The sequence below is a fragment of the Girardinichthys multiradiatus genome, chromosome X (assembly GCF_021462225.1).
Source record: "Girardinichthys multiradiatus isolate DD_20200921_A chromosome X, DD_fGirMul_XY1, whole genome shotgun sequence".
Classification (NCBI taxonomy): Eukaryota; Metazoa; Chordata; class Actinopteri; order Cyprinodontiformes; family Goodeidae; genus Girardinichthys; species Girardinichthys multiradiatus.
In genome coordinates, this window is record NC_061817.1 from 20,693,645 (window position 1) to 20,720,630 (window position 26,986).

Genomic DNA, 26,986 nt, shown 5'->3' on the forward strand with positions numbered 1-26,986 from the left:
TATTATATCATGTAAATGAAACTGGAAATACAATGTAAACATTTAAATGGTTTGATTAATAAATGTGGAAATAGTCATTGATTAAAATGATAAAATATAATTGTTGGCCCCCGTCCAAGATTTAATTAGTATGGATTTAATTAGCCCATACTCATGTTTTGCAGCACATTTTAAATGTATTTGATCTGTCAGCCTAACTAATTAAAGTCAGTCGATAGGCCTCAAATTTTTATAGACAGTGATTCTTCTGCACAGCACGTGCAGATGAATTGTAGGACATGGATTATGAAAAAATAAAATACTGCGATATGATTTTAATATAATGAATTCAAGTTTAATTAATGATTGAATAGTTATTGATTTGTGTTTCAAATAAAATAATGACAGTGGTTTAAATATTGATAAATTATTTATTTATTTATTGTATTTATTACAGCTTTATTTAAACAATCACATACATGTTCCTTTAACAAAGTATTTATTTGTTGGATTCTAGCAATTTTGGCCTTTGATAGAAAGCTTAATGTAAGGTATTGTGATTTAAATCATTTTAACATGAAGTACAATGAAGAGAATTCATATAATTTCTTCTGCTGTTTAATTAGGAATATACTGAAAGAGCATATCTCACATCAATTTACAGATATGGTATCCTCCACCCTTCCAGGGTTGTGGGTCTTTTGAAACAGTGAGCATGAGGTGCTTTTCTGCAAATTCTTTGTTTCTTGCCAGAACCACCTTTGTTTAGCAAACTCCACACATTTCCATTGGTGATGGTAGGACAGAATAGGCTCTTTTTTCTGGCATTTCTCACAAACAATTAGCTGGCATGTGGATAGTTGAAAGCTGTTTCATGAAGACTCGGTGACAGGAAGACCTCTTTTTGTGGCTTTCTTTTAACAACAACCTTTTGTTTTAACCTCCCTTACCTTCCTAGTAAGTGTGCAAGGTGCCAAGATAAACATGATTCCCCTTCTAGTCTAGTGCCCACTGCTTAGAAAAGACTGGCCTTTTTGAATTTATACCACAGAAAAACTGTCATGAGTTACTAATTAAACGTTCCCAGATATTGCCATTAATATGAAAAAGTACATTTGAAAAATGATTCAGCCCTAAAGGACTAATGATTGCACTAGGTTAGTTTTCAAATAAACTTCAGGAGTGAGCTGTGTTTGATAATATTTGATTCCAGTCTTCTCTGGGATGACTCAGATAGTATTGTGTCACATTGCATCTTCTAGTAGGTTTATTTTTAGTTGACAACGTGATCATATGAGTAAGTAAACACACTCATAGAGACCCAAGGAATTATCTACACTCTGACAGCAGGTAATGGTAGCAACATCCAAAATCTCTCTCGCATTAGAACACAGTAAAAACACATTGGTATGAGGTAAAATCTTTATTCTCTAGGCTGGGATAAATCACTTTCTGGGTCCAATTAAACCTTGGTTTCATGACAGTTAAGTCTTCTTTATTCTCCCTCTCTCCTTTATTGGTTGTACGGTTCCCGTCGACTGGGCCTCCTGACCCGCCCCAGAGCTTTGACCCTTTTCTTTTTTTTACCCTTTTCCCCTCTAGCTGTCTTCTACTGTCAGGACTTGGCAATGATTTCCTTGTTTGAAAGCGAATACGTACGTCTCTTGGACGGGGCCAAACACCAAATTAGAGTGCCTAGTCTGTGTATCACCTTATGTGTGACACTTGGACACTTGTAGCAGTACTAGTTCATTTCTCTTGCTATTCTTCGCCTGGACGGTTGCAGCGTCATGGTCAGTATTGGGTCGCAGTTTTGCTTACTTTGGGATTTTTTTGTTGTTGTTGTTCTTGATTTCTGATCTTGGTATTGTATTGTGTCCTTGTCCTTCACATGAAAGCATTTAGAAGTAATAAACTAAATAAAAATTGTAATCGCTGTCACTGAGGAGACCATGTGAAATTAGTGGCTGGTTATGTAAAGTGCTCTCCATCGTCTGAGTTTTACCATGGTGTGAATTTCTGGTTCTGATTTGGACACAGATTTCATATGAGACCTCTAAAGCTAAAAGACGCCTTTGCATTATGACCTCTGGTTTTAATTCAAGATTACAACTTAGCACTACTTTTATTAAAAAATATCAGAATGTGAAAAAAAAAATTGTCAAGTAGTTTAAATAGTGTAAACTTTGCCTGGAAAAGGAATGTTTCAGAGCAAATTTTATCTGTCTTATGGATGTTCAGGATTTTTCCTGCTTCTATTCAGTGCTGTTGATGGTGTTTTTCAGTCTCATCACAAGTTCCACGCCCCACGCCACGGGCACATGGGGTTCCTGCCCCGCAGGCGCAGCAAAAAGCACAGGGGTAGGGTACGCACGTGGCCCAGAGACAACCCCAGCCACCCCGTCCACCTCACTGCCTTCCTGGGATATAAGGCTGGCATGACCCACACTCTGAGGGAGGTGCACCGCCCTGGCCTAAGTACGTACAGCTACTTTAGGGAAACTACCATATGTATATTTCTACAAACATTACATTTAAATGGAATGTGTCAATGACAGTAGTGCATAAAAGTTTTCAGCTTCTAGATTTACTTCCATGAAGTTCTATCACAAAAATGTAGTTACTGTGTGCTAATTTATGTCATATGCGTGGTCAAATTACCTTTTATCTTTTGTATTCCATATTGAATTCATAGTAAATATTACCATTTTGGTCAAAAACATACACAAAGTCATCATAAGCATGAATTTCAAAATAATTTTTGTCTTTTAGTAATGGATTTGAGCCATTATTTCCAAAGTGGGAAGTCAATAAACTTTTAAAATCTTTAAAAAGTGTAACTAGGTCCATAAGTTTGAATCTATAGTAATTTTCTCTGAACCAAACAGAGTCATAATTAAACATATGGGTGTCCACATATAAAGCCCACAATTACTCATAACCCTTGTAGATTTAGGTTTAAATTAATCTTTTAATTTTCTCAACATGTTTCTTCTGACTGGGATTAATATTCACTTTTTGGAGTGGTCCAGCCAAAGTCCCGACTTGAATCTAATAGAGAATCTGTGGAAGAAGCTTAACATTGGGGTGATGGCAAGGAGGCCTTCCAATCTCAAAGGCTTAGAGCTCATCACAGATAAATTGTCAGAAAACCAGTTGAAACATGCAAAAATCTGCACATGAATTACAATAAAGGTACAAAAAGAACATTTAACAAAATTTTTTGATGAGTGTATCTAAATTTCTGACTGGAACTGTGTATATGTTCAATAAAATCTTTTCCGTTTGTGTCTATATTACAGAGATATCAAAGCGAGAAGAAGTCGAGGCTGTCACCATTATTGAGACCCTTCCTGTAATTGTGGTGGGAATTGTGGGTTACATTCAAACAGTCCGGGGCTTGCGTGCTCTGAAAACCATCTTTGCTGAGCATCTCAGTGACGAATGCAGGCGTCGATTTTATAAAAACTGGTGCGTACAGTGGTTCGTTTATCACCTACACCAATGCTTAACTGAGAGACCAGCTAAAACCCGTCTCTTTCACATACCTGCACTCAGGTTGTCTGTGTTTCAGGGCGAAGAGCAAGAAGAAGGCTTTCACCAAGTACAGCAAGAAGTGGCAGGACGAGACCGGAAACAAACAGCTGGATAAGGATTTTAATCTGATGAAGAAGTACTGCTCAGTCATCAGGGTTATTGTTCACTCTCAGGTGGGCTAAATCCAACTGTTCCTCAGTGCCATAGTGTAATGACAGCTAGTCAACTCTCTTCCTTCTCATCCACTTCAAAAGGAGCATGCTGACCACATGAGATAGACAGAACAGCTTTTAAATCCTTAGCATGTTGGCTTGGACCACCGCAGTGAGTCTGAGGAGGAGAACTTTGGAGTAACATTTCAAATATTAGTTTAAAAATATTTTTCAAGGTCAATCCTGGCACCTAAACCAGATTATTCAAAGCTTGGAAAATCCACAGATCTTACAAATGCTTCATGGATCAATTTTTTGCAGTGTTGATAACACCTTATGCTTTGGAATATGACCTCTAATAACTCTAATTATAGCTGTTGGAAAGCAAGAGATCTTTCAAATGGACAGGTGACATAATAATCCAAGACTTCAAAGCTCGTTTTACTACTAATTCCTTTGTTTCCAGATGAGACTGCTGCCTATAAAGCAGAAGAAGGCTCACATCATGGAGGTGCAGCTGAATGGGGGCACAGTCCCAGATAAAGTGGACTGGGCCAAGGAGCACCTGGAGAAAGCTGTGACCATTTCTGCTGTCTTTTACCAGGATGAGATGATTGATGTCATTGGAGTCACCAAAGGTCACGGCTCCAAAGGTAGGAACTGTGCTGTAAGTGGTTGCAGTAACAGGGCTGTCCATAGTATACAGGAGAAGATACTGTAGACTGTATCTCTGCCTTCTGCTTTTAGGAGTGACAAGTTGCTGGCACGCAAAGAAGCTCCCCAGAAAGACCCACAAGGGGCTGAGAAAGGTGGCCTGCATTGGTGCCTGGCATCCTGCACGCGTGTACTTCACTGTAGCTCGGGCCGGTCAGAAAGGCTATCAGCACCGTACTGAGAACAACAAGAAAGTAACCTGATACCTGATCACAATAGTTTATTTGCATTTTCTCAAAATGATAAATATATCTCCAAATAGAGGTTCTCTATTGTGTCCTCAGATATTCCGTATTGGCAGAGGTGTTCACATCCAGGATGGAAAGGTGGTGCAAAAAAACGCCTCCACTAACTACGACCTCAGCCAGAAAACCATCACTCCAATGGTACTTTCTGAATTCAAGTCACTGCTTAAGATAAAACTCATGTTTTTGTAGCACCCTCCCCCTTTATTGGCACTCCTGGTAAAGATGAGTAAAATGCCTTAAAATAAATCCAGTTGTCAGTTCACTAGTAAAATCTTACCTTACATAGGAAGATTTGCTGCAATTCTGTGATCGTGAGATTTGAACTTTGCTGTTTCTGTTTGGATTTTATGTGATAGGCCAAGACAAAGCATGGGATTATTGTGAAGTGAAAGCAACAGTATACATGGTTTTATTTAGAAATAAAAATCTGTAAAGTGTGGCATGCCTTTGTGTGCCCTTTACTCTGATTCACATAAATAAAAAAAACAACTGCTTTTAAAAGACATCTAATTAGTAAAACTAACACTGCACATCATCCTGAAAGGTGGCAGCATTATTTGGGCAAACTTTTCTTTATTAGTAGATGAAGGAACGAAATACAGGAAAACCTGTTAGAGGTGGCAAAAGACTTGGTTCTGGGGTGACGGTTCACCCTCCAGCAGGGCAACAACCCTAAACATGCAGCCAGAGCTACAATGCTGTGGTTTACATGAAAGCATCTTCATGTGTTAAAATGGCCCAGTTAAACTGCAAATGAGAATCTCCAATAACACCTAAAAGTTGCTGCTCACAACTCTCCTCCCAGTTTGGCTGCACTCGAGCCGTTTTGCAAACAAGAATTGACAAACAACTTCAGCCTCTAAAGGCACAAAGCTGGTAGAGATGTACCCTTAAAGACTTACAGCTGTAATGGCAGTAAAAGGTGGTTTTGCAAATATTGACTTCGCTGCTGAATACCAAATGGATACCACATTTTCCAGTTTTCTTCTACTTTATAAATGTGCACTACTTTGTGTTAGTCTATCACTTTAAATCGCAATAAAATACACAACAAAAGAATAAAAATTTGTGGTTGTAACATGACAAAATGCGAAAAAACAACCTTGCAAAAACATGGGTCCATGTCTAGCCCTGTTTGTTTCATATGCGTACATTTTTAAATATTGTTCTAACTCTAACAAATGGGATCATGTTTTTGTGGCCATTTTTTGACACAAAGATTAATACCTGCTTTACTGGAACTTAAACAGCATGTTCTTTTGTCTTTTTATTTTTTTAAAACGGCTAAGTAGACCTCTTTGGTCTGCCATATTTGTAACTCAGAGAAACAGGAAGCCATGGATTACTGAGTCATGTTCCTTGGCACTAATAAAAATCTCTGAAATTGTAAAGCAGAAATTAAAAAATGCCTCAGGCTCCTATTTATGTAATTATTGGAGAGACCATGTGTGTGTTTTTTTACCTAAAAAATCCTTTTTTATAATCAGTGAGAGAATGATACTGCAATGAAAGATTTATTTATTAATTTCTTTACACAGATTTTTACCAGAGATACCAATAAATGTGGGCGGTGGTGTTTAAGCTGATCCTCCCCAGATAATTTTTGCATGTAGTAACTTATTATTCCTACATGACATTTAATGAAAAATGTATGTCTTTTTTTAACATATCCTACGTTTCTTAATCATACAACAGATAATAAAGATAAATTAGTTTATTAATAAAGGTAGTTGAGGTGTTTTTTTAGTTTTCTTCCTAATAAAATGCAATACGTGTCCTGAGCTGTCCTAATGAAAATATTTTTCTCCATTGTCTTCTTTTCTGGATTTTCTTTCTTTAGGGGAGTTTTCCCCACTATGGTGAAGTAAATAATGATTTTGTGATGGTGAAAGGTTGCGTTGTTGGCCCTAAGAAACGTGTCCTCACACTCAGAAAGGCGGGAAGACTTAGTTTTACACAAAACGTACAGAGGAGTACGCTGTTAAACCTTTCTCTGATTTTAAATACTTAATAAACACTTAAGTTAAAATTGTATTTTAACCCATTTAAGTATGCGTGTCCTCCCACAGTCTTTGCTCACACAGACGTGATGGCAGGGCCAACGAGGCCATTGAGCTCAAGTTCATCGACACCACTTCCAAATTCGGCCAGGGGCACTTCCAGACGGACCAGGAGAAAAGAGCCTTTATGGTGAGAGGAAGAAAACTTGTGTTCACACTTAAATCTAACAACTACAATGCAAGAAGCAAATGTGTCATATGAATATTGAATATATATGAATATATTTGCACTTTAGGGGTCCGAAGTTTTATTTTTAACACTATAACCTCTGCTTTATTCGTAGGGGCCACTGAAAAAAAAAATCCTCTAAAGGCAATGCCGCAACCCCTGCCAGAGGAGGCCTGAAAGAAGGGCTAAAATTCTTGCAGAATAATACATTTATTTTACTTATTCACAACGTGGTCTTTTTAAGGGGGCAGTCATCCTGGTCACCAGCAATTCTGACGGTCCCAAGGTCACAGTTTCAGTTCAGCATGGATTCAGGAAGCATCTTTCCTGCGCTAATTACCAGGTCATTTAGTATGACCACCAATCTGCTGCATCCTAACGCTCTTTCAAACATTCATCACAGTAGATGCACAACATCTAGTTTTCTTCAACATAACATGCTCTGCAGCCACGAGGTAGTGCTATTCTGACAAGTATTCCTGAGACTCCATGGAAGATTGGTGGGAAGATGAAATCACAGAAGAATGGCTGGATGCAGGCGGTTTTTCCAGGCCGGATGTCATCAGGGGCAGATATAAATCATCCATGTTGGGCATGACGAATACTTTCTGTTCGGATACAGAAAGTATCAACATTTACTAATTAGTGAAGACATTATGGAATCATCTCAAGGCAACACAGATGCTGAATTGAAGGACTGACCTGGAACTCACACTGCAGTTTTTTCTCAATCCACTCTGTCACATGAGTGAAGGTGACTTCCCTCTCTCCAAGCATGGGGCGCACATGGAGGTCTAACCTTGGAGGCTCCCGGAAACTGTACCTGAAACCAGACAAATGTTAGTGAGGAACGTGACAGAAGGAAAAACCAAACATGCAGTCTGTAGTAAATTTATGCATATGAAAAGTTTAAAAAGACGTCAAGGCTGGGAAGGTAAGTACCATATCCTATCAGTAGGAGGAGGAGGTATGTTTATGGTAAGGGTTCCAGAAAGTTCCAGGACCTCCACACTGAGCATTAGAGGCATGTTGGAGACCTCAGCTATTTTCTTCTTGATGTACTCATTTTCTGTGGCCTTTTGGAAGTATTTGGATTTTGCTATCTTGTCCACAAATCTCAGGATTTTCCTGCCTGTGCTACCACCTGTGTGCCTGTAACGCATCAAAATGGCACAGATCCATACTTTTACACAGCTGATCTGCTGTTCATATATGATTTATTCATGTTTATAGCAAAAATTTACCCATCAGCTGCTGCAGGAGTATTTTTATCAACTAGTGAACTCTGTGGATCAGATGGGGGTATTTCGTCTTCATCAGAAGACCCACTGGAGGACTCTTCATCGCTATCTGCCAATATACACAGCCTCGGCTTAGAGCTGAAAAACAGTTGCGTGGGTTGCTGTGAATCTCTTTTCTTCATTCAACCCAATCATGTGAAATAGGCATTTTTCTTGGAGGCTCACCCCATTTGCAGGTTCTCAGGAATGCTGTGAGCTTCACCTTCTCCCTCTTTGCCAAGCTTACACAGGTTCATCTTAGTCTCCAGGGTCATCTGAAGGCAGCCTGTGTACACTAACTCCAGGTCCAGCCACAAACCTGATGATAAAACAGGAGGAGGGAGTTAAGCAGCAGGGATACATGAGGTTTCTTGGAGCATGAGTCAAAAGATCCTCTTTATCTAATCTGGCTGGAGAGATGTTAGATCAGTAGCGCATGGGTTCAACATGTCATGGAAACCTTGATTAAGAGGATTGCAAATCACTTCACTAAAGGAGACAATGAGAGGCCGCAATCCTATTTGTTACACAACAAATAAGATTATGACCTGAACCAAGGGAGTGTGCTTGTTTAGCTTGCCAATGGTGGTCCTTGTACTGCCTTTAGTGGTACTAAGAATCAATTTTTCATCCATCCATCCATCCATCCATCCAGGGTTCCACCCCGGACAGGTCGCCAGTCCATCACAGGGTAACACACAAACAACCATGCACACACTCATTCATACACCTAAGGGCAATTTAGAGAGACCAATTAACCTAACAGGCATGTCTTTGGACTGTGGGAGGAAGCCAGAGTACCCAGTGAGAACCCACGCATGCACGGGGAGAACATGCAAACTCCATGCAGAAAGACCCCCCGGTCGGGAATCGACACCAGGACCTTCTTGCTGCAAGGCAACAGTGCTACCAACTGCGCCACCGTGCAGCCTAGTTATGTAGACAGGTCCTTCTCAAAAAATTAGCATATTGTGATAAAGTTCATTATTTTCCATAATGTCATGATGAAAATGTAACATTCATATATTTTAGATTCATTGCACACTAACTGAAATATTTCAGGTCTTTTATTGTCTTAATACGGATGATTTTGGCATACAGCTCATGAAAACCCAAAATTCCTATCTCACAAAATTAGCATATTTCATCCGACCAATAAAAGAAAAGTGTTTTTAATACAAAAAACGTCAACCTTCCAATAATCATGTACAGTTATGCACTCAATACTTGGTCGGGAATCCTTTCGCAGAAATGACTGCTTCAATGCGGCGTGGCATGGAGGCAATCAGCCTGTGGCACTGCTGAGGTTTTATGGAGGCCCAGGATGCTTCGATAGCGGCCTTTAGCTCATCCAGAGTGTTGGGTCTTGAGTCTCTCAACGTTCTCTTCACAATATCCCACAGATTCTCTATGGGGTTCAGGTCAGGAGAGTTGGCAGGCCAATTGAGCACAGTGATACCATGGTCAGTAAACCATTTACCAGTGGTTCTGGCACTGTGAGCAGGTGCCAGGTCGTGCTGAAAAATGAAATCTTCATCTCCATAAAGCTTTTCAGCAGATGGAAGCACGAAGTGCTCCAAAATCTCCTGATAGCTAGCTGCATTGACCCTGCCCTTGATAAAACACAGTGGACCAACACCAGCAGCTGACACGGCACCCCAGACCATCACTGACTGTGGGTACTTGACACTGGACTTCTGGCATTTTGGCATTTCCTTCTCCCCAGTCTTCCTCCAGACTCTGGCACCTTGATTTCCAAATGACATGCAGAATTTGCTTTCATCCGAAAAAAGTACTTTGGACCACTGAGCAACAGTCCAGTGCTGCTTCTCTGTAGCCCAGGTCAGGCGCTTCTGCCGCTGTTTCTGGTTCAAAAGTGGCTTGACCTGGGGAATGCGGCACCTGTAGCCCATTTCCTGCACACGCCTGTGCACGGTGGCTCTGGATGTTTCTACTCCAGACTCAGTCCACTGCTTCCGCAGGTCCCCCAAGGTCTGGAATCGGCCCTTCTCCACAATCTTCCTCAGGGTCCGGTCACCTCTTCTCGTTGTGCAGCGTTTTCTGCCACACTTTTTCCTTCCCACAGACTTCCCACTGAGGTGCCTTGATACAGCACTCTGGGAACAGCCTATTCGTTCAGAAATTTCTTTCTGTGTCTTACCCTCTTGCTTGAGGGTGTCAATAGTGGCCTTCTGGACAGCAGTCAGGTCGGCAGTCTTACCCATGATTGGGGTTTTGAGTGATGAACCAGGCTGGGAGTTTTAAAGGCCTCAGGAATCTTTTGCAGGTGTTTAGAGTTAACTCGTTGATTCAGATGATTAGGTTCATAGCTCGTTTAGAGACCCTTTTAATGATATGCTAATTTTGTGAGATAGGAATTTTGGGTTTTCATGAGCTGTATGCCAAAATCATCCGTATTAAGACAATAAAAGACCTGAAATATTTCAGTTAGTGTGCAATGAATCTAAAATATATGAATGTTAAATTTTCATCATGACATTATGGAAAATAATGAACTTTATCACAATATGCAAATGTTTTGAGAAGGACCTGTATATATATATATATATATATGTAACTTATATATATATCCAAATGACATTGGAGATGTCCTCAGTTTCCCTCTTTGAAAGGTTTCTAGATCACTATGTCTTGGCTCCTCCTTCTTTCTAATGAACTTATCTGTATCGTCTCACTCTATCATCAGCCGTACTTAAGCTTGTCTTTTTCTGCAACACTGCCAGATTTTTGTCTGCCAAGTTTGGATTAATCAGGCTCACAAACAAGCAGATATTTTCCGTGTCTGAACTTTAAGTTCTGGTAAGGATGCGTTCTGACCCCAGGAACTGTGGTCCTTGCTTTGCATAGGTTTTGTTTGGAGGTAAAACATTCACCTTACTGTTAGCCATTTAATTTTCTGCTTTCAAGTAAGGTAAATGTATGATGATCTTCCTTCTGAAAAGTTCACCAAGACAATATCTGACCTAAACTTTCTACATGTCTACAGTTAGAGCAACAATTACAAATATTGGCACCTTAGGGTCACGAAGTCCTCATTGCAACAATCTATTTTGAGGGGTTTTTGTACACTTTATCAAATATGCAACTATTTTTGCATTGGTTTGAGTATAACAGAATATTAAAGTTGTGTGTTGTCCTATCTAACCCACGTCACACTGGGCCAGACAATTTAGTTTTCCTAATGTATCTTGTACCTGAAACACAGAGAACCAGGGTTGAAATAAATGTTCAAAGTTCCTTGTGCTGGTATAAAGCATACTTTACCTCTGCGGTCCAGTGTAGGTTTTGATGTGGTTAAGACCTGAGGAAGGCAGCTTCCCATGTCCAGATCAGCCAGCGTCAACTCGTTCATGAAGTAAGGAAACTGTATGAGGCAGGAGAATTTCATCTGTAAACATAGTTTTTTAATATCAAAGTAAAACAAAAAAAATTAAAGAGGTAGGTATGTTCCTCTAACACAAACCAATGAGCTGGAAGAGATAGCTGTAGTGTGGATGAATGTGTGCATGTGGGAGACTAAAAGGGATAATGTGAGTCAAAAATAAGAGGGAATGAGTAATGGGGGATGCAGCGTCATCGTTTCTCTTTTGTGAAATAGAAGGTCTCCACCTGCCTTGGAAACCTGGAAGAGCACATTATCAACAAAGGCTTTCTCTTCCATGTAAACAAAGAGCTGAAGAGTATATGTGACTATTGTAAAGTCGTATTACCTTGACCAAAAATAATGCTTACAAGAAAGTGTTTGCTGCTTGCATGATATTAAAAATAGTTGAGAATCTCGTTTTGACTTCAGACATCTATGTATTCTGGATCAACCTGAAAAGCCTTGAACATTTAATGTGCATTGACTGCACTGTATCATTGTATCACTGTGTCATTGTAATGTTTTTCCTCGTGTACAGCGCTTTGAGTGCTTTGTTGCTGAAAAGCGCTATATAAATAAACTTGACTTGACTGGTTGATGGATCACATATTTAAAAACAACTGCCAAAAACACCACCTTTACCATCCATGACATGTGCTTCACCTTGATCTTGCTGAGTTTCTTCTGGATTTTGTGAGCCACCTGATCAGCCCAGTATTTCTCTCTAAGAAAGTCCCAGAAAATCCTCCCCACCAGGGAATTTATCCAGGCGGGCTGGCCGTCTGCAGAGCATCCACCTGGCTCAGTTATTGCCCCGGAGTCACCTCCAGCTTCACTCCCAGTAGCACGATCTTCAGTGGAGATCTGCACAGAATACCAAGAAAATTGTTCCTATATAGGGTGACAGAAATAACTGTTCAATCTGGTACTTGGTTTAATCACCAATTCCCATCACAGTGCATTGCAAAATAACTCCTAGCCCTTGAACGTTTTCACATGTTCCCATGTTACATCAGCAAACTTGTATTTCATTGGGATTTTATGAGATGCCAACACAAAGTTGCACATAATTGTGGGCCCCTTTAATGTAATACCCCTGAATAAAATTTTGAGCAACCAATTGCCTCAGAAATCACCAAATTAGTAAATAGAGTGTACCTTTGTATAATACAGGTGGACTTTCAGAGGCTTGCTAGAAAACAGCCTCCAAAGCTTTCAACATCTCTTATAGCACCTTTCAAGCCACAATCTTGGCACAGCTCTAGACTTACCAAGACATTGCCATCCACCTAAACTGACTTTAGACTTTTAAAGGCCAACCTTCAATGTTTTAAATTCCAGCTTTATTCCTTTTAATTCCAATTAATACCTGCAAATTCCCATAAATCCTAAGGGTAAGTTTGGAACTTGGAACCCAAGGTTTAATACATCAATGTTTGTGGTTGTGTTGACAAAATGTTAAAAAGTTTATGTGGTATGAGTGGTATGAGGTGGTTTTGCAAGGCACTACTTGTGTAATTGTGGCGCTAAAGCTAAGTACAAATGTAGTTTGTCAACCTTTTTGCCAGCTGAGGGGCTTCCTTTGGCACTGCAGCTGGGGCTGGGCATGGGACTGTATCTATCTGAGTCAATCGGCTGCATCATGTAGGTGCTGTAGTCCAACAGCGTTCTTGTTTTAATCGATAAGTCAGGAATCTCTTCTGTGCCTTCCTTTACAGCCTCTCCTCCACTCTGTGCTTCTGAGTGACAGACAAAAGGTGACAGTTGGTTGATAAATCCCTGATTGTTTGCATGCACCTTCAGCAAAGTAAGATAAAGTGCTCACTAGCTAAATATGTTCTTATTACCTGCGTTCTCCTCTGTGTTCGATTCACTTTGGACTGCAGCCTTCGAGGCAGATAGAAGGTGCTGAAACCACTCCTCTTTCTCTCTTCCTGTGCGGCCAAACAGATACAGAGTGACAGAGGACTGATGGCTGGGGATGGTGGACCTCTCTACTGTTTCACCCTCCTCCTGCTCTTCCAATAGGCTGTCCACCCCCAGCTCCCCCTCAGCCAGAGTGATGCAGATGGGGTACTTCTTGTTCCAAATCCTCTTGCGAGCTAAACCAGGAGGCACCAGAGACACCTGGGAGAACACATTTGCATCAGGCACTGACAAATAGGAGTCATTTCCATTTTATTTTCCATCTCCTAAACCTTCATTGTGCACGTTAAAGGGATGGCATGCAAAAACTTAATTCGGTCATTAAGCTGAAAGGGTTTATACCCTCTTCCGGGCAGGGAGGTCAAGTGTATTCAGTGCATCATCACTCAGTCCTGTAGGTCTTTCACCTCCGTGTTAGGTGACAAAGTGGGCGCAGACAGGTCAGTGTGAAAAGTTCAATTCAGAGGTCACCTCAGCTTTGTCACTTACCTCACACTGTGGCCTGTTCTTCTGAAGTGAATAGGTTAGATTTAATTGTTAAAACATTCACCTTACTGTTAGTCAGCTGGTAAGTACGGGAGTGCAAAAACACGGACTTGTGGAGTGGCTCATTGAAAGTTGCCCACCGGGGGATGTTGGCATGGGGTTCTGCCAAGCGCAGCCGGCTGCTATCCAGCGTCACATACACTGAACGCATTATGGAGGGGTGAAAGGTATCAGGATCGTAGCTGTGCGCCTCATTCATCCAGCCCTGGAAGTAAGCAAACAGGCCTTTAAATCTCAAATAATACACAACAATGCAAAGAAGAAGAAATAAACTGTGAATTGGTTTTAAAGTCTCAACAATGGAGCAAAATGTAACAGAACAGCTCAGCAGGAGGGGAAACATGAGACCCAGCGGAATGCATTCATATCCGATCACAGTGGATGTATCTGAAATGTCACTTTGTTTATCTCAATAGCTCTGTGTTCATTATGACCTTCTCGATGCTGCTGAACCTGCAGAGCCTGCAGGCAGTTTGTTAGACAGAAATAACCACAAAAATATTCTATGAAGGTCTGCTTGTGCATTACAGCATCTCACATATCTGCTATTGTGCAGACTGTCCCTCATGCAAAGATCATTATATAGCTGCAGGCTTATTTTCATGTAGGCAAATAGTTAATGTGACAAAAAGACAGCCTTTAAGATGATCATGCGCAGAGATAACAGAATATATAGCCACAGTAATGTCTTTTTAGAGGTTGTGCATGACCTATTGTAGGTCAGTAGGTTAACTGAAACAATATTAAGATGGAGATATTTTGCAGTTAGTTATATTTTATACATTACTTTTTCTGCTTGCAGAATGAAAGTCAATATTAACTCACTGTTTCACAATAATGTGTGCACTCTGACCAATGTAAAAAAGTGAAGTATAAGGAAAGAAATGCTTCAATTATACTGTATTTATTTTGAAAAGATTGGTTGGGGCACTTAAAAACATAAATTTTGTAGTGTGAGATTATCTTATTGCAATTTTACACACCTTTACTGGAAGAACCAACCCATATTGTTAGGACTGTATTTGTTGTATTTGTTGCATTTATTTGGCATCCTGGAATCTCCGCTGCAAGACCCAAAACTCTCCAAACTGACCACTTTTGGAGATTTAAAACAGCTTTTAAAGAAAGTGTCTAATGGACATTTGTTGCTGTTGCTTTTATTGCTTTAGATATATCTGTCAGGTTCTGGGAGTTGCTGACTTTATTTTGTGCCTGCTATTAACTGTGCTTCACCCCTAGGTGCCGCCTGTGCTCTGTTAGGTTAAGGACAGGTGTTTTCCATCTCTGTGATCAGCTGTGAGGTTTTAAAAGGAGCTTGCTGCCAGCACTTCGACGCCTGAGTGTTTTGCCTCTGTGGTACATTCAACTGGCCAAAGTAAACGAACTCCATGTTTATGCTAAGCCTAGACTTATTGATCTTGTCCTTACTTGTTTCCAGGTTCAGTTTTGGACACAGCTCAAGTTCCTTTGAAGAACCTACCTGCCTTCGCCTTTTCATGCCAAGAATTCAAGTTTGGATATTCCGTCAAGCTCCGCTGGCAGCAACCGGACTCCATAACCTCAGCTTCCTCTGAGCGAAACCTGTCCACCCTCCAATGAGCGGCACCTCTGGACTCCATCTGAAAGAACGCACCGAACCTAAGTTCTGATCCTTGGGAAGAATCAGTCAAACCTACGTAACCAGGCTTATCAAGCTTACCAAACCCGGAGCCTTAACAGTAAGATACATTACACAGCAAATCCTAACTGTTACCACTTACCTGTTACCTCTCCATGCAGCCAAGGAGTTCCTGTCCTGGACCACGCCTTCCATGATCCTGTGATAAAATAAACGCTTTAAACGTTTTGAGTGGTTTCTGCATGTGGGTCAAATCGGCAACAAACAAAATGACAGAACACTCAGGCCAAGCCGACCCAGCAGAGACACTTAAAAGAACTCTTTCCGAACATAGTCACCAAATTCAGGCTCAAGGTTCATCTCTCCGCTCACTCCACAAACAACAGAAACAAGCTAACCAGCAGCTTGAACAAATCTCCTCTCTCTTGCAGCATATCCTCAGTACCAAGGACTCCTCTTCGCCTGGTGGCGCTACCGAAAGTCCGCTGTCTCAACAATTACTTCCTGGACGTGACGTAACTTCCCCTAATCCGGAGTAATTTTCTGGAGAAATCAGAGACTATGGAGGGTTTCTGCTACAGTGTAAGCTGGTGTTCAACCGGTCACCTCAATCTTTTCCTCACGATGATGTCAAGATTTCATATGTCCTAGGGTTATTAACTGGAAAAGCACTTCGGTGTACAGAATCTAGATTTACTGATTGTAATCAGTTTGGATGCACCTATGATGAATTTATCAAAGAGTTTAAACAAACATCTGCTCAAGAGACTGATCAGACTCACATTTCACGCCGTCTGTGGAGCTACAGCAACAGAACAAACCTTTAACTGAGTTCTCCATAGATTTCCGCACATTCGCAGCAGCTTCAGGTTGGGATCAGTCGGCTCTTAAAGCCGTATTTTTTCAGTCGTTGGATGAGGCCGTAAAGGACGAGTTAGTCCTGTTGGATGAGCCTAAAGAATTAAACGATTTCATTGCCCTAGCTATAACAATCGATTCACGAATGAGAGAGAGAAAAATAATCTGGTCTGGGCGTCTGGTAAATAAACCACAATCACCCTCAGGCTCTAGATCTACTTCCGCAGCACCTCAGCCGCTCTGTTCCGCAGAACCAGAACCCATGCAACTAGGGAGGACCAGGCTTGTGGTTCAGCTGATTTTGTGTTTACCTGCCGTCTTCGGCCAAAAGGGGGGGTCCGTTGACTGTGAAGGGGAAGGCGGTGCACTAACTTTGTAGCTCCAAGACCCCTAGATTTACCTTGCCTACCACCTTGTTATTTAATAATGAACTTATCAGCCTGTCAGCCCTAATCGATTCTGGTAGCGATCAAAATTTAATTGATCAAATCCTAGTCAGTAAATATCAAATTGAAACGGAACCTCTCCCTGCGCCATGTCAAGTCCAAGCTCTGGATGGAAATTCTCTCTACGGCATTACCCACCAGACCAAACCGCTCGAACTGATAATATGAGGTAATCACAGAAAATATATTTCGCTTCTTGTTTTTCCCATTTCTCAGAATTCTGTAGTCCTAGGTTTTCCCTGGCTGCAGATTCATAATCCTCATCTCAACTGGGCAGAAGTTCGAGTCGAATCCTGGTCATCTAAATGTTTTTCTCTTTGTTTACAGTCAGCTGTTTCACCTAACATCCCGGTTATGGACCATAAGGGGGAGGAGCCTTCAGATCTCACTCAAGTTCCCTCTGAATATCATGACCTGAAAATGGTTTTCAGCAAATCCAGGGCCTTCTCTCGCCCTCCTCACCGGCCCTATGACTGTGCAATTGATCTTCTTCCTAGAGCACCTTTACCATCAAGTCGGCTATATAATATTTCTCAGCCTGAATGGATTACCATGGAGAAATATATTTCTGAGTCTCTGGCAGCTGGAATCATCCACCCATCATCCGCTCCACTTGGTGCTGGTTTTGTCTTCGTCGGCAAAAAGGATGGATCATTACGCCCATGTATTGATTACCGTGGACTTAATCAAATCACAGTTAAGAATAAATATCCCTTACCATTACTCTCATCTGCTTTTGAACCAGTCCATGGTTCCACTGTGTTCACTAAGTTGGACTTACAAAATGCTTACCACCTCGTCCGGATTTGCAAGGGAGACGAGTGGAAGATAGCATTTAAGATGCCCCTAGGGCATTTTGAATATTTGGTTATGCCATTTGGACTTAGCAATGCGCCTGTAGTGTTTCAGGCGTTAGTGAACGATGTGCTGAGAGATTTTTTGAATATATTTGTTTTCGTTTACTTAGATGACATTCTCAACTATTCTAAGAACATCATCGAACATCGCCACCATGTCCGTCAAGTCCTGCAACGTCTCTTGGAAAATCGGCTTTTCATTAAAGCAGAAAAATGCAAGTTCCATAAGAGTTCAGTCACCTTCCTGCGGTTCATTCTAGAGGGTGGACAGGTTCGCTCAGATCCGGACAAAATCAAAGCAGTCCTGGAATGGCCACTCCCAGCTTCACGCAAACAGCTCCAGAGATTCCTTGGATTTGCACATTTCTATCGGAGATTTATCCGCAACTACAGCCAAACTGCTGCTCCTCTAATTGCATTAACTTCTTCCAAAATTCAGTTCAAGTGGAATCCGGAGGCCGATCGAGCTTTTCATCTATTGAAGCAAACATTCTCTCAAGCGCCCATTCTGATCCACCCTAACCCAGCCAAGCAGTTCACATTAGAAGTAGATGCCTCAGACATGGAGTGGGGGCGGTACTCTCTCAAAACTCTGACCTTGATAAACGGCTTCATCCTTGTGCATTTTTCGCCCGCAGATTATCAAACGCTGAACAAAACTATGATGTGGGGGACAGAGAACTACTAGCCATCAAACTGGCACTGGAGGAGTGGCGACATTGGCTGGAGGGTGCCGAGCATCCTATTTTGGTATGGACGGATCACAAAAATGTATCCTATCTGTAATCAGCTAAGCGGCTTAATTCACGTCAGTCCCGTTGGTCTCTTTTTTTTTCCCGATTTAACCTCTGCATTTCTTACAGACCTGGCTCTAAGAATCAGAAGCCTGATGCCCTTTCCCGTCAGTTTTTGTCTGATGAGTCCGAAAAACAACCTGCACCCAACTTACCTCCCAGCTGCCTTGTAGGTTCACTTGGGAGATTGAGAGTATAGTCCAACAAGCTCAACAACATGAACCTGACCCTAAGACCGGACCACCTAACCGTACTTTTGTTCCCACCTCTGTTCGAGCGCAACTTATCCACTGGTTCCATTCAACCAAGTTTTCAGCTCACCCCGGAATCAGTCGGACAGTGGCTTTGATCTCCAGGAGATTCTGGGTGCCGTCGCTACACAAGGACGTGATTGAATACGTCAAAGCGTGCGCCACATGCGCTCAAAATAAGCCAACTAACCAGCCCCCAGCAGGTTTGCTCCAGCCCCTCAGTATCCCTGCACGCCCTCGGTCTCACATTGCCCTAGATATTGTTACAGGACTGCCTAACTCTCATGGAATGACCACAAACCTCACTATCATAGACCGCTTCTCCAAGGCCTGTCACCTCATTCCTTTAAATAAATTACCCTCTGAATTACAAACTGCAAACCTACTAGTTAAACATGTATTTCGGCTTCATGGGATACCACAAGAAATCCTCTCTGATCGTGGTCCCCAATTCACCTCCCAAGTGTGGAGACAATTTTGTGCGGCTTTAAAAGCCAAAGTTTCCCTGACTTCAGGTTACCACCCACAGTCCAACGGTCAAACAGAGCGCATGAATCAGGAACTAGAGAGCATCCTTAGATGTTTGACTTCCTCTAACCCCATAGACTGGAGCAATTTCTTACCTTGGGTGGAGTACTCACATAATGCATATATCTCATCTGCAAAAGGTCGTTCCCCATTTGAGGTTTCGCTGGGCTATCAGCCACCATTGTTCCCCGCCGACCAGAAGGAGATAGCTGATCCATCCGTCAGACATCACATTCGCCGCCGTAAGCGGGTTTGGGATTCCACGGTCAGGGCCCTGCAAAGAACCGCACTCCAAAACAAACACTTTGCTGATAGACGGCGCCGGCCGGCGCTTCTATATCAACCTGGTCAAAAGGTCTGGCTCTCATCCCGGGACATCCCACTTAAGTTTTCTCCATGAAACTCTCTCCTAGATTCATTGGTCCTTAGGAGATATTGTCTGTTATTAGTCCCACCACTGTTCACCTCCGTCTCCTGCCCAGTTTCCGGATTCATCCCACTTTTCATGTGTCCCAGCTCAAACCAGTGGCCACCAGCAGGTTTTGCCCTCCGGGCAAACCCCCTCCACCTGCCTGGGACTTTCAGGGGCATCCTGTTTATTCGGTTCGCCGCATAGTGGACTCCCATCGGCGGGGTAGGGGCTGGCAATACCTCGTAGATTGGGATGGTTATGGTCCTGAGGACCGTTCTTGGGTGCCTTGGTCATTTATCTGCGACCCTTTTTTAATTAGTGACTATCCTGCTTCTCTTGGCTTATCTGGGCTGCCAGGTGGCGGCCGTTGAGGGGGGGATGATGTCGGGTTCTGGGAGTTGCTGACTTTATTTTGTGCCTGCTATTAACTGTGCTTCACCCCTAGGTGCCGCCTGTGCTCTGTTAGGTTAAGGACAGGTGTTTTCCATCTCCGTGATCAGCTGGGAGGTTAAAAAGGAGCTTGCTGCCAGCACTTCCACGCCTGAGTGTTTTGCCTCTGTGGTACATTCAATTGGCCAAAGTGAACGAACTCCATGTTTATGCTAAGCCTAGACTTATTGATCTTGTCCTTACTTGTTTCCAGGTTCAGTTTTGGACACAGCTCAAGTTCCTTTGAAGAACCTACCTGCCTTCGCCTTTTCATGCCAAGAATTCGAGTTTGGATATTCCGTCAAGCTCCGCTGGCAGCAACCAGACTCCATAACCTCAGCTTCCTCCGAGCGAAACCTGTCCACCCTCCAATGAGCGGCACCTCTGGACTCCATCTGAAAGAACGCACCGAACCTAAGTTCTGATCCTTGGGAAGAATCAGTCAAACCTACGTAACCAGGCTTATCAAGCTTACCAAACCTGGAACCTTAACAGTAAGATACATTACACAGCAAATCCTAACTGTTACCACTTACCTGTTACCTCTCCATGCAGCCGAGGAGTTTTTGCCCTGGACCACGCCTTCCACAATCCTGTGATAAAATAAACTCTTTAAACTTTATAATCTTTTTGAGTGGTTTCTGCATGTGGGTCATATCGGCAACAAACAAAATGACCATTTCGCCTCATTTGTGTAGGTTTATTAGGTTTGTTTTAGTGTCACTGTTTGTGTGAACAAATTCCTCTCAGAAAGGAGAGCACAGGTCTTAATGAGTTTAACTTGTATAAATAAACTTGTACAAATTAAATAACTAAATTTAAAAAAAGAAGTAGTAACATTTACTACAAGTGTCTCCCAGGAATTACCTCAATGATCTCTGTATCCATGAGCTTTCCATCCAGCGGATCCACGTTCATGGGTCTGGACCTGCTTTGACACCCCTGTTTGCCTCTACTGCCGGCGCGTCGTGGGGCAAACACAAAGACCACCACCAAGCCCAATATGAAGCCGCATGCAATCCCCATGGACAGACCGGACAAGTACGGAGGCAGAGGAAGAACGAAGAGCCCGTAAGCCAGTAGACTTACGGGGATGAGCCAGTAAAAAGGCAATGATGATCCTGAAAACGAGACTTGAGGATAGGAGTAACTTTTATGATGTCTCTCTGTGGATCTGTTCTGAAGCTCCACCACTTGGATCACATCCCCAAAGGTGCAGATTTCCAGATGCTTCTCTATGCTTTGGGTGTTTTGTTTTGAGAACATTGAAGATTGCATCAGTGAATCTTTTTGGAGTCTTTTGAGTGGAGCATCACACACAGTTATGTGTTCACTGTCCATTCTCTTTCTACATCTGAGGTCAGAATCTTCACTGCTCCCGTCTCTTTCACAGCTGCCCTGGGAGGCTGGTGAGTCTCCTGTACCAGACCCTCTACCCTGCTTGGGGTTTCCAGAGCTCTCGTCCCCCATGATCTTACTCAGCATGCTCAATGGATCTTGCATGGCCTCTGAAAACCTTCTCCTGGTGTCCTCCAGCTCAGCAATCAGGGAACTGCCCCGTGGTTCAGTAGGAGACATGATGCCGGCAGACAAAGGAGATGCCCAGTCTTCATTTTCACTCAGCATCCCTGATACAGCCCCATAGTCTGGCAACTTTGGATGAGTAGCCTGCTTCCAGGGATGTAAATGCAGCTTGGAGTCTGACTTTGAGAGATTGTCGTCAGGCTCACCCCGGCGGGAGATCTCTGTACTGAGGGACTTGACCAGGCTGAGGAAGGGTTTATCTCTCAGGGTGCTGCTCTCCGTCGGCTTTAGGTCTGTGGAGGAGGATTTGACCAAGCCAGTTGAGATGAGGAGGTCTGCTGATGATGCTGTCAAATCAGATAAGGATCCTGGAGATGAAGGAGAGTGGGGCAGGTAGAGGGGCTGAGTGCGGGGGTTTTGGTTCAGCTCTAGATTCATTCTTAGACTGAGGTCATGCTGACACTCCAGAGTTAGTGGTTTGTCTTTGGAAAAGACGACTGAGGGACCTTCATCAAGGTGGTCCAGGCTGAAGATAAGCTTGCTCTCCTCCATGATGAATACAAACCAGAAACTGTAGGTCTAGCTGCTTATAATTGGTAGTTTATTGAGACATACCCTGCAGATGGAGTGGAAAAAGGACAACATGTTAAACTGTGGCTAAAGTCTCTGCTTCAACACATTCACTTTATATCACTTCATATTGACCTTCCCTTTTAACCCTACAGCCATTGTTTCCAAGCCCCTTGGATATATTTCCTTTATTTTAAACAATTCCTCTGCAGGCATTCAGGGCACCAGAGCCAGGCCAAGGTGGACTAAGCTGCTTCTAAGTGCCTCCAGACCAGCGGGGGGCACCTGCAAGCCCTTGAGTGAGCCCCTATAGTGTGTATCTCAGAACTTGTTTTGTTATTGCTTGTAATAATGATAGGCTGTTGGTGATTTTGGACCCTCACAATTTTGAACTTCTATACTTTTTGTACCCGAAAGGTCGCATTTGGGTGAAACAATCAATAAATGCAGCCTGTTTTTTTATCGACTTACACCAATTGGTAACCTCCATGTTTTGCTTCATAGTTGCTTTGACAACCAGTGATTTAAAGAAATTTTCTAAAATATTGACTCCATGTCTTCCCCTTCTTTCAAAACTGTTCCCCTTCAGAAATTCTAGAAAACCAAAACCGAAGAATAAGTAAATAATCTGCTACTTAGGTCCTCAAGGCTAGTAGGGGGGCCCAATAACTTTGACATTTTCTCACAGTATGTGTCTCAGAACTTGTTTTAATGTCTTTTTTTTGCAGTCAAATTAAAGTGCTGGTCATTTTGCACCTTTGTCAATTCGTACTTTTGATAATTTGATAGGTTTCCTCCCTGAATTTCTTTGGGTATGAAACATCATGTGGTTGTCTGTCAGATGACTTTTGGACACAATTTGACAATTTACTACATTGTAATTATAATCTACCTAAATGAAATGTGGTTAAATGACGAATAGATAATATCTAGCAGCAGGAAGTCACATAGTTATATTTGATTTGATTGGGGATTGTAATATTGTATATTTCATAACAGCAACCTGTCCAAAATAAGGATCAGAACCATAATAAATGTAAAACGCAAAAACAAACTCTTCAGAAAACAAGTAAATTAGATTATACGTGAGATTTCAGCAGACATCAACATGACTTTATATCTCTATGATTCAGGAAAATATTTAACTTCAAAGAAAAATAATCTGATAGTTCAAATATATCAGAATGCAATGGAAGTAGGAAGGGACAAAATTTTGTAAGCAAGGATATGAAATGAGGGGATGAACTGTGAAAAGGGTGAATTAACCAGGAGCTATTAAAGTAATCATGAATAAGCTGACTTTTAAATTTGCTCCATTGTTTTTTTTAAAAAACAGCAGAAAACCTCTACTTGAACCACAACCTTATCGTGGTGGAGGGGTTTGAGTGCTAGCATGATCCTAGAGGCTATGTTGTCTAGGGCTTAAATGCCTCTGGTAGGGTCTCCCATGGCAAACAGGCTCTGGGTGAGGGGTCAGACAAAGAGCGGTTCAAGACGCTTTCATAAGGACCACAAAATCGAGGTACGTGACGTCGTCCGGTATGGTGGAGCCGGGGTCCCACTGTGGAGCCAGGCCTAGGGTCGGGACTTGTCAGAGAGCACCCGGTGGCCGGGTTGCTCCTCGCGGGACCTGGCCAGGCCAAGCCAGAACAAGAGATGTGAGGCCATCCCCCGGTGGGCCCACCACCTGCAGGGGAAACCATGAGGGACCGGTGCAAAAGGATCGGGCAGCGGACGTAGGTGGAGAACTCGATGGCCCGATCTCTGTATGCTTAGGCTGGCTCTAGGGACGTGGAAGGGGGGAGGAGCCAGAGCTTGTGCGGGAGGTCGAGAGATATCGACTAGAAATAATCAAGCTCACCTCTTGAGAGAGGTTGGACTCTCTTCTACTCTGGAGTGGCCCACTGGGAGAGGCGATGGGCTGGGGTGGGTTTGCTTGTTGCCCCCCAGCTCAGCCGTCTCGTGATGGGGTTAACTTCGGTGGATGAGAGGGTCACATCCCTGCACCTTCGGGTCGGGGACAGGTCTCTGACTGTCGTTTCGGCAAAAGGGCTGAGCAGTACTGCGGAGTACCTGGCCTTCTTGGAGTCCTTGTCGAGGGTGCTGCATAGTGCCCCTCCTGGGGACTCTGTTATTCTGCTGGGGGACTTCAACGCCCACGTGGGAAATGACAGTGACACCTGGAGAGGCGTGATTAGAAGGAATGGCCTCCCCGATTTGAATTCGAGTAGTCTTTCATTATTGGACTTCTGTGCTAGTCTCAGATTGTCCATAATGAACACCATGTTAAAGCATATGGGTGTTCATCAGTGCTCTTGGCACAAAGACTTGCTTGGAGTGGAGCCGCAGTTCCTCCACATCGAGAGGAGCCAGTTGAGGTGGCTGGGGCATCTATATCGGATGCCTCCTGGACGCCTCCCTCGGGAGGTGTTTCAGGCATGTCCCACTGGGAGGGGGCCCAGGGGACGGCCCCGGAAACACTATGTCTCTCGGCTGGCCTGGGAACGCATTGGGTTTTTTTTTTTTGTCTCGTGTAATATTAAACGTTTCTGAGAACATTTTCATTGGCTGTAAGCTATAATATTTAAAATTAACAAAAGTCAGTATTTAAAATATGTTACTTAAATTTGTGAAATTATATGAATTTTCTCTTGTAAATTCAATTACTTAAAAAATGAGAACTTTTTGATGATATTCTACTTTATTGAGATGGACCTGTATTTACATCGGTGCCCATTAAAATTTGCCATTTACATCAAAGTGGGACCAAAACTTCACTTTGTTACGAACGTCAAAGTAAATCTGGCTTTTAGCAACTATGGCCCATTAAAGCTTTGAAAGCACAGCAATTAGACCCGTCCCTTGAGAACAAGCTGATCTATAGCAAGCCTTTTAAAAATCTGTTTACACTCAACTTCCACAGACATACACTATGTCAGGCAGACTGGACAGTCTTATAAACTGAGAGTATACAAAGCCACATGATCCAGGCTAAGAGTGGCTTAACTGTGAACTTCAAAACATGCAATTAACCAGCACCTTTGTGGAAAAATAAACTCAGTACTTCTTATCTCAGAACTAAGATTTTAAATAATTCATCACATTTTTAAGTTGTGCAAAAGAAGCCTCGCTCCAATACATCAGAGTGGGAATCTGTTAACAACCTCGTTAGCTGCATTTAGATTCCCACAATATGTCCCCAACTTCATAAACTTCATTAGGAAATCAATTTCAGCACAAAATCCGATGGGCTTTTTGTTTTCAATCTAATTGACCAAAAGTGTTGCTCTGCTGGCTTCTGCAGATGGTCCTGCATCAGCCTAATCAATTCCGACTTAGGAGTCAATTTGAAAAAGTTCGTGCTGACATAAGGAGCAAAACCTTAAATACCTTTGCTGCTGAGTGGAGGAAAGAGTCAGCAGAGGCCTGGCAGCTTTCCAATGAGGACTCAAATCTATTTTCTACTCAAATAAGACGAGACAGGGAATACCTCAAGACTGAACATGAATAATAAAATTGACTTTTTTTTTATTAATAAGGGATATATGATGTAAGAAATTATTTGCTGTGTTTTCAAGCAGTGGGTCCCAGATTTTCCAGCTAAAAGTGGAAGAGACTATTGACCCAGAAAAATGGCAAAACAAAAAGCATCAAGAGCAAATACACCACTTTTATCCGCAGTTGGATCCATATATTTACATACACTGTATAAAAACTACACATAACATTTATTTCATAATTAAATCAGACTAAGCTTTTCCTGTTTTAGGTCAGTTCAGATAAGCAAATTTCTATTTGCTGAATCCTAGAAAAAACAAGACCTTTCTTTAAGTTCAGACGTTTACATACACTTCTGTAAGTCTGCCCCAGGGCAGCAGTGTAGCTCACCACTGTCAGTGTATGAATGGGTGGTTGACTGATTGTAGTGTAGAGCGCTTTGGGATCTCTGGGTCTCTTGATGAAGCACTATACAAGTTCAGGACATTTACCATTTACTAAGATAACTATACCTTCAAATAATTTGGGAAAGTGGCTTTGTAAGCTTCAGTTAATTTAGTTTCCAACATCTGAGGAATATATTTGAATGAAGTGTAAGGCAACATCTTAAACACACTGCTTCTATGTGTAATATCATGGAAAATCTAATGAAATCAGACAAGATATCAGAAAGAACATTGTAGACCTCCGAAAATCTCATTTCTTCTTGAGTGCAATATCCAGATGTCTGAACGTGCCAAGTTATCTGTTCAAACATTTATAGTCAAGTAAAAACATCACTGGAATGTGTAGCTATCAAAACATGCCCGAAGGAGACAGGTTCTGCATCCCAGAGATGAACGTGTTTTGATGTAAGACGTGAAAGAGCTTGTGAAGATGCTGTCCACAGTGAAACGACTCTTGCACCAAAATGGACTGAAAAGCCTCTCAAAACTGTTTCTAAATGCAGTCAGGGAATAAGACCTTAAATTTAGGAGACATTTCTGATTAAACTAAAGTTTAAGTGTTTTGCAATAATGACTTGAGGAAAAAGTAAAACTTTGTCACAGAGCACATTAAAGTCAACAAAGTCAATGTTTTGGAGTTGTCTTCACAAAGCTCTGATCTCAGTCCCATAGAAAATTTGTTGGCAAAGCTAAAAGAACTGAACCTGACTCAGCTACACCACATCTGTCTAGAGGAATGAGCCAAAATACCAGCAAACT

At 42.2% G+C, this 26,986-nt stretch overlaps 2 protein-coding genes and 1 long non-coding RNA gene across 4 annotated transcripts in view; 2 read left to right on the forward strand and 1 right to left on the reverse strand.

Annotated features, from left to right (window-relative positions):
- The first annotated feature begins 434 nt into the window (after positions 1-434).
- LOC124862721 (60S ribosomal protein L3-like) lies at positions 435-6,060 on the forward strand. The gene is made up of 6 exons (XM_047356794.1): positions 435-2,457; positions 3,282-3,450; positions 3,554-3,689; positions 4,135-4,321; positions 4,416-4,576; positions 4,667-6,060. Exons 1-6 carry the CDS (start codon positions 2,181-2,183, stop codon positions 4,817-4,819), a joined length of 1,083 nt encoding a protein of 360 aa, XP_047212750.1. The 5' UTR covers positions 435-2,180; the 3' UTR covers positions 4,820-6,060.
- A 71-nt stretch (positions 6,061-6,131) lies between these two features.
- The window catches only part of LOC124862695 (testis-expressed protein 2-like), a 48,211-nt gene continuing 27,356 nt past the window's right edge, over positions 6,132-26,986 (reverse strand). For both annotated transcript variants that reach the window (XM_047356758.1, XM_047356757.1), the window contains exons 2-12: positions 21,057-22,329; positions 14,001-14,201; positions 13,372-13,651; positions 13,082-13,263; positions 12,188-12,388; positions 11,425-11,524; positions 8,326-8,458; positions 8,104-8,238; positions 7,802-8,011; positions 7,562-7,682; positions 6,132-7,467 (exon numbers count right to left, since the gene is read on the reverse strand). In XM_047356758.1, coding sequence (XP_047212714.1) covers positions 7,321-7,467; positions 7,562-7,682; positions 7,802-8,011; positions 8,104-8,238; positions 8,326-8,458; positions 11,425-11,524; positions 12,188-12,388; positions 13,082-13,263; positions 13,372-13,651; positions 14,001-14,201; positions 21,057-22,265 — 2,919 coding nt within the window. In that variant the 5' untranslated portion in view covers positions 22,266-22,329 and the 3' untranslated portion in view covers positions 6,132-7,320. The remainder of the gene's footprint in view (positions 7,468-7,561; positions 7,683-7,801; positions 8,012-8,103; positions 8,239-8,325; positions 8,459-11,424; positions 11,525-12,187; positions 12,389-13,081; positions 13,264-13,371; positions 13,652-14,000; positions 14,202-21,056; positions 22,330-26,986) is intronic.
- LOC124862724 lies at positions 20,050-20,811 on the forward strand. Its single transcript, XR_007036992.1, has 2 exons — positions 20,050-20,321; positions 20,404-20,811. It is a non-coding gene; the product is annotated as an uncharacterized LOC124862724 (long non-coding RNA).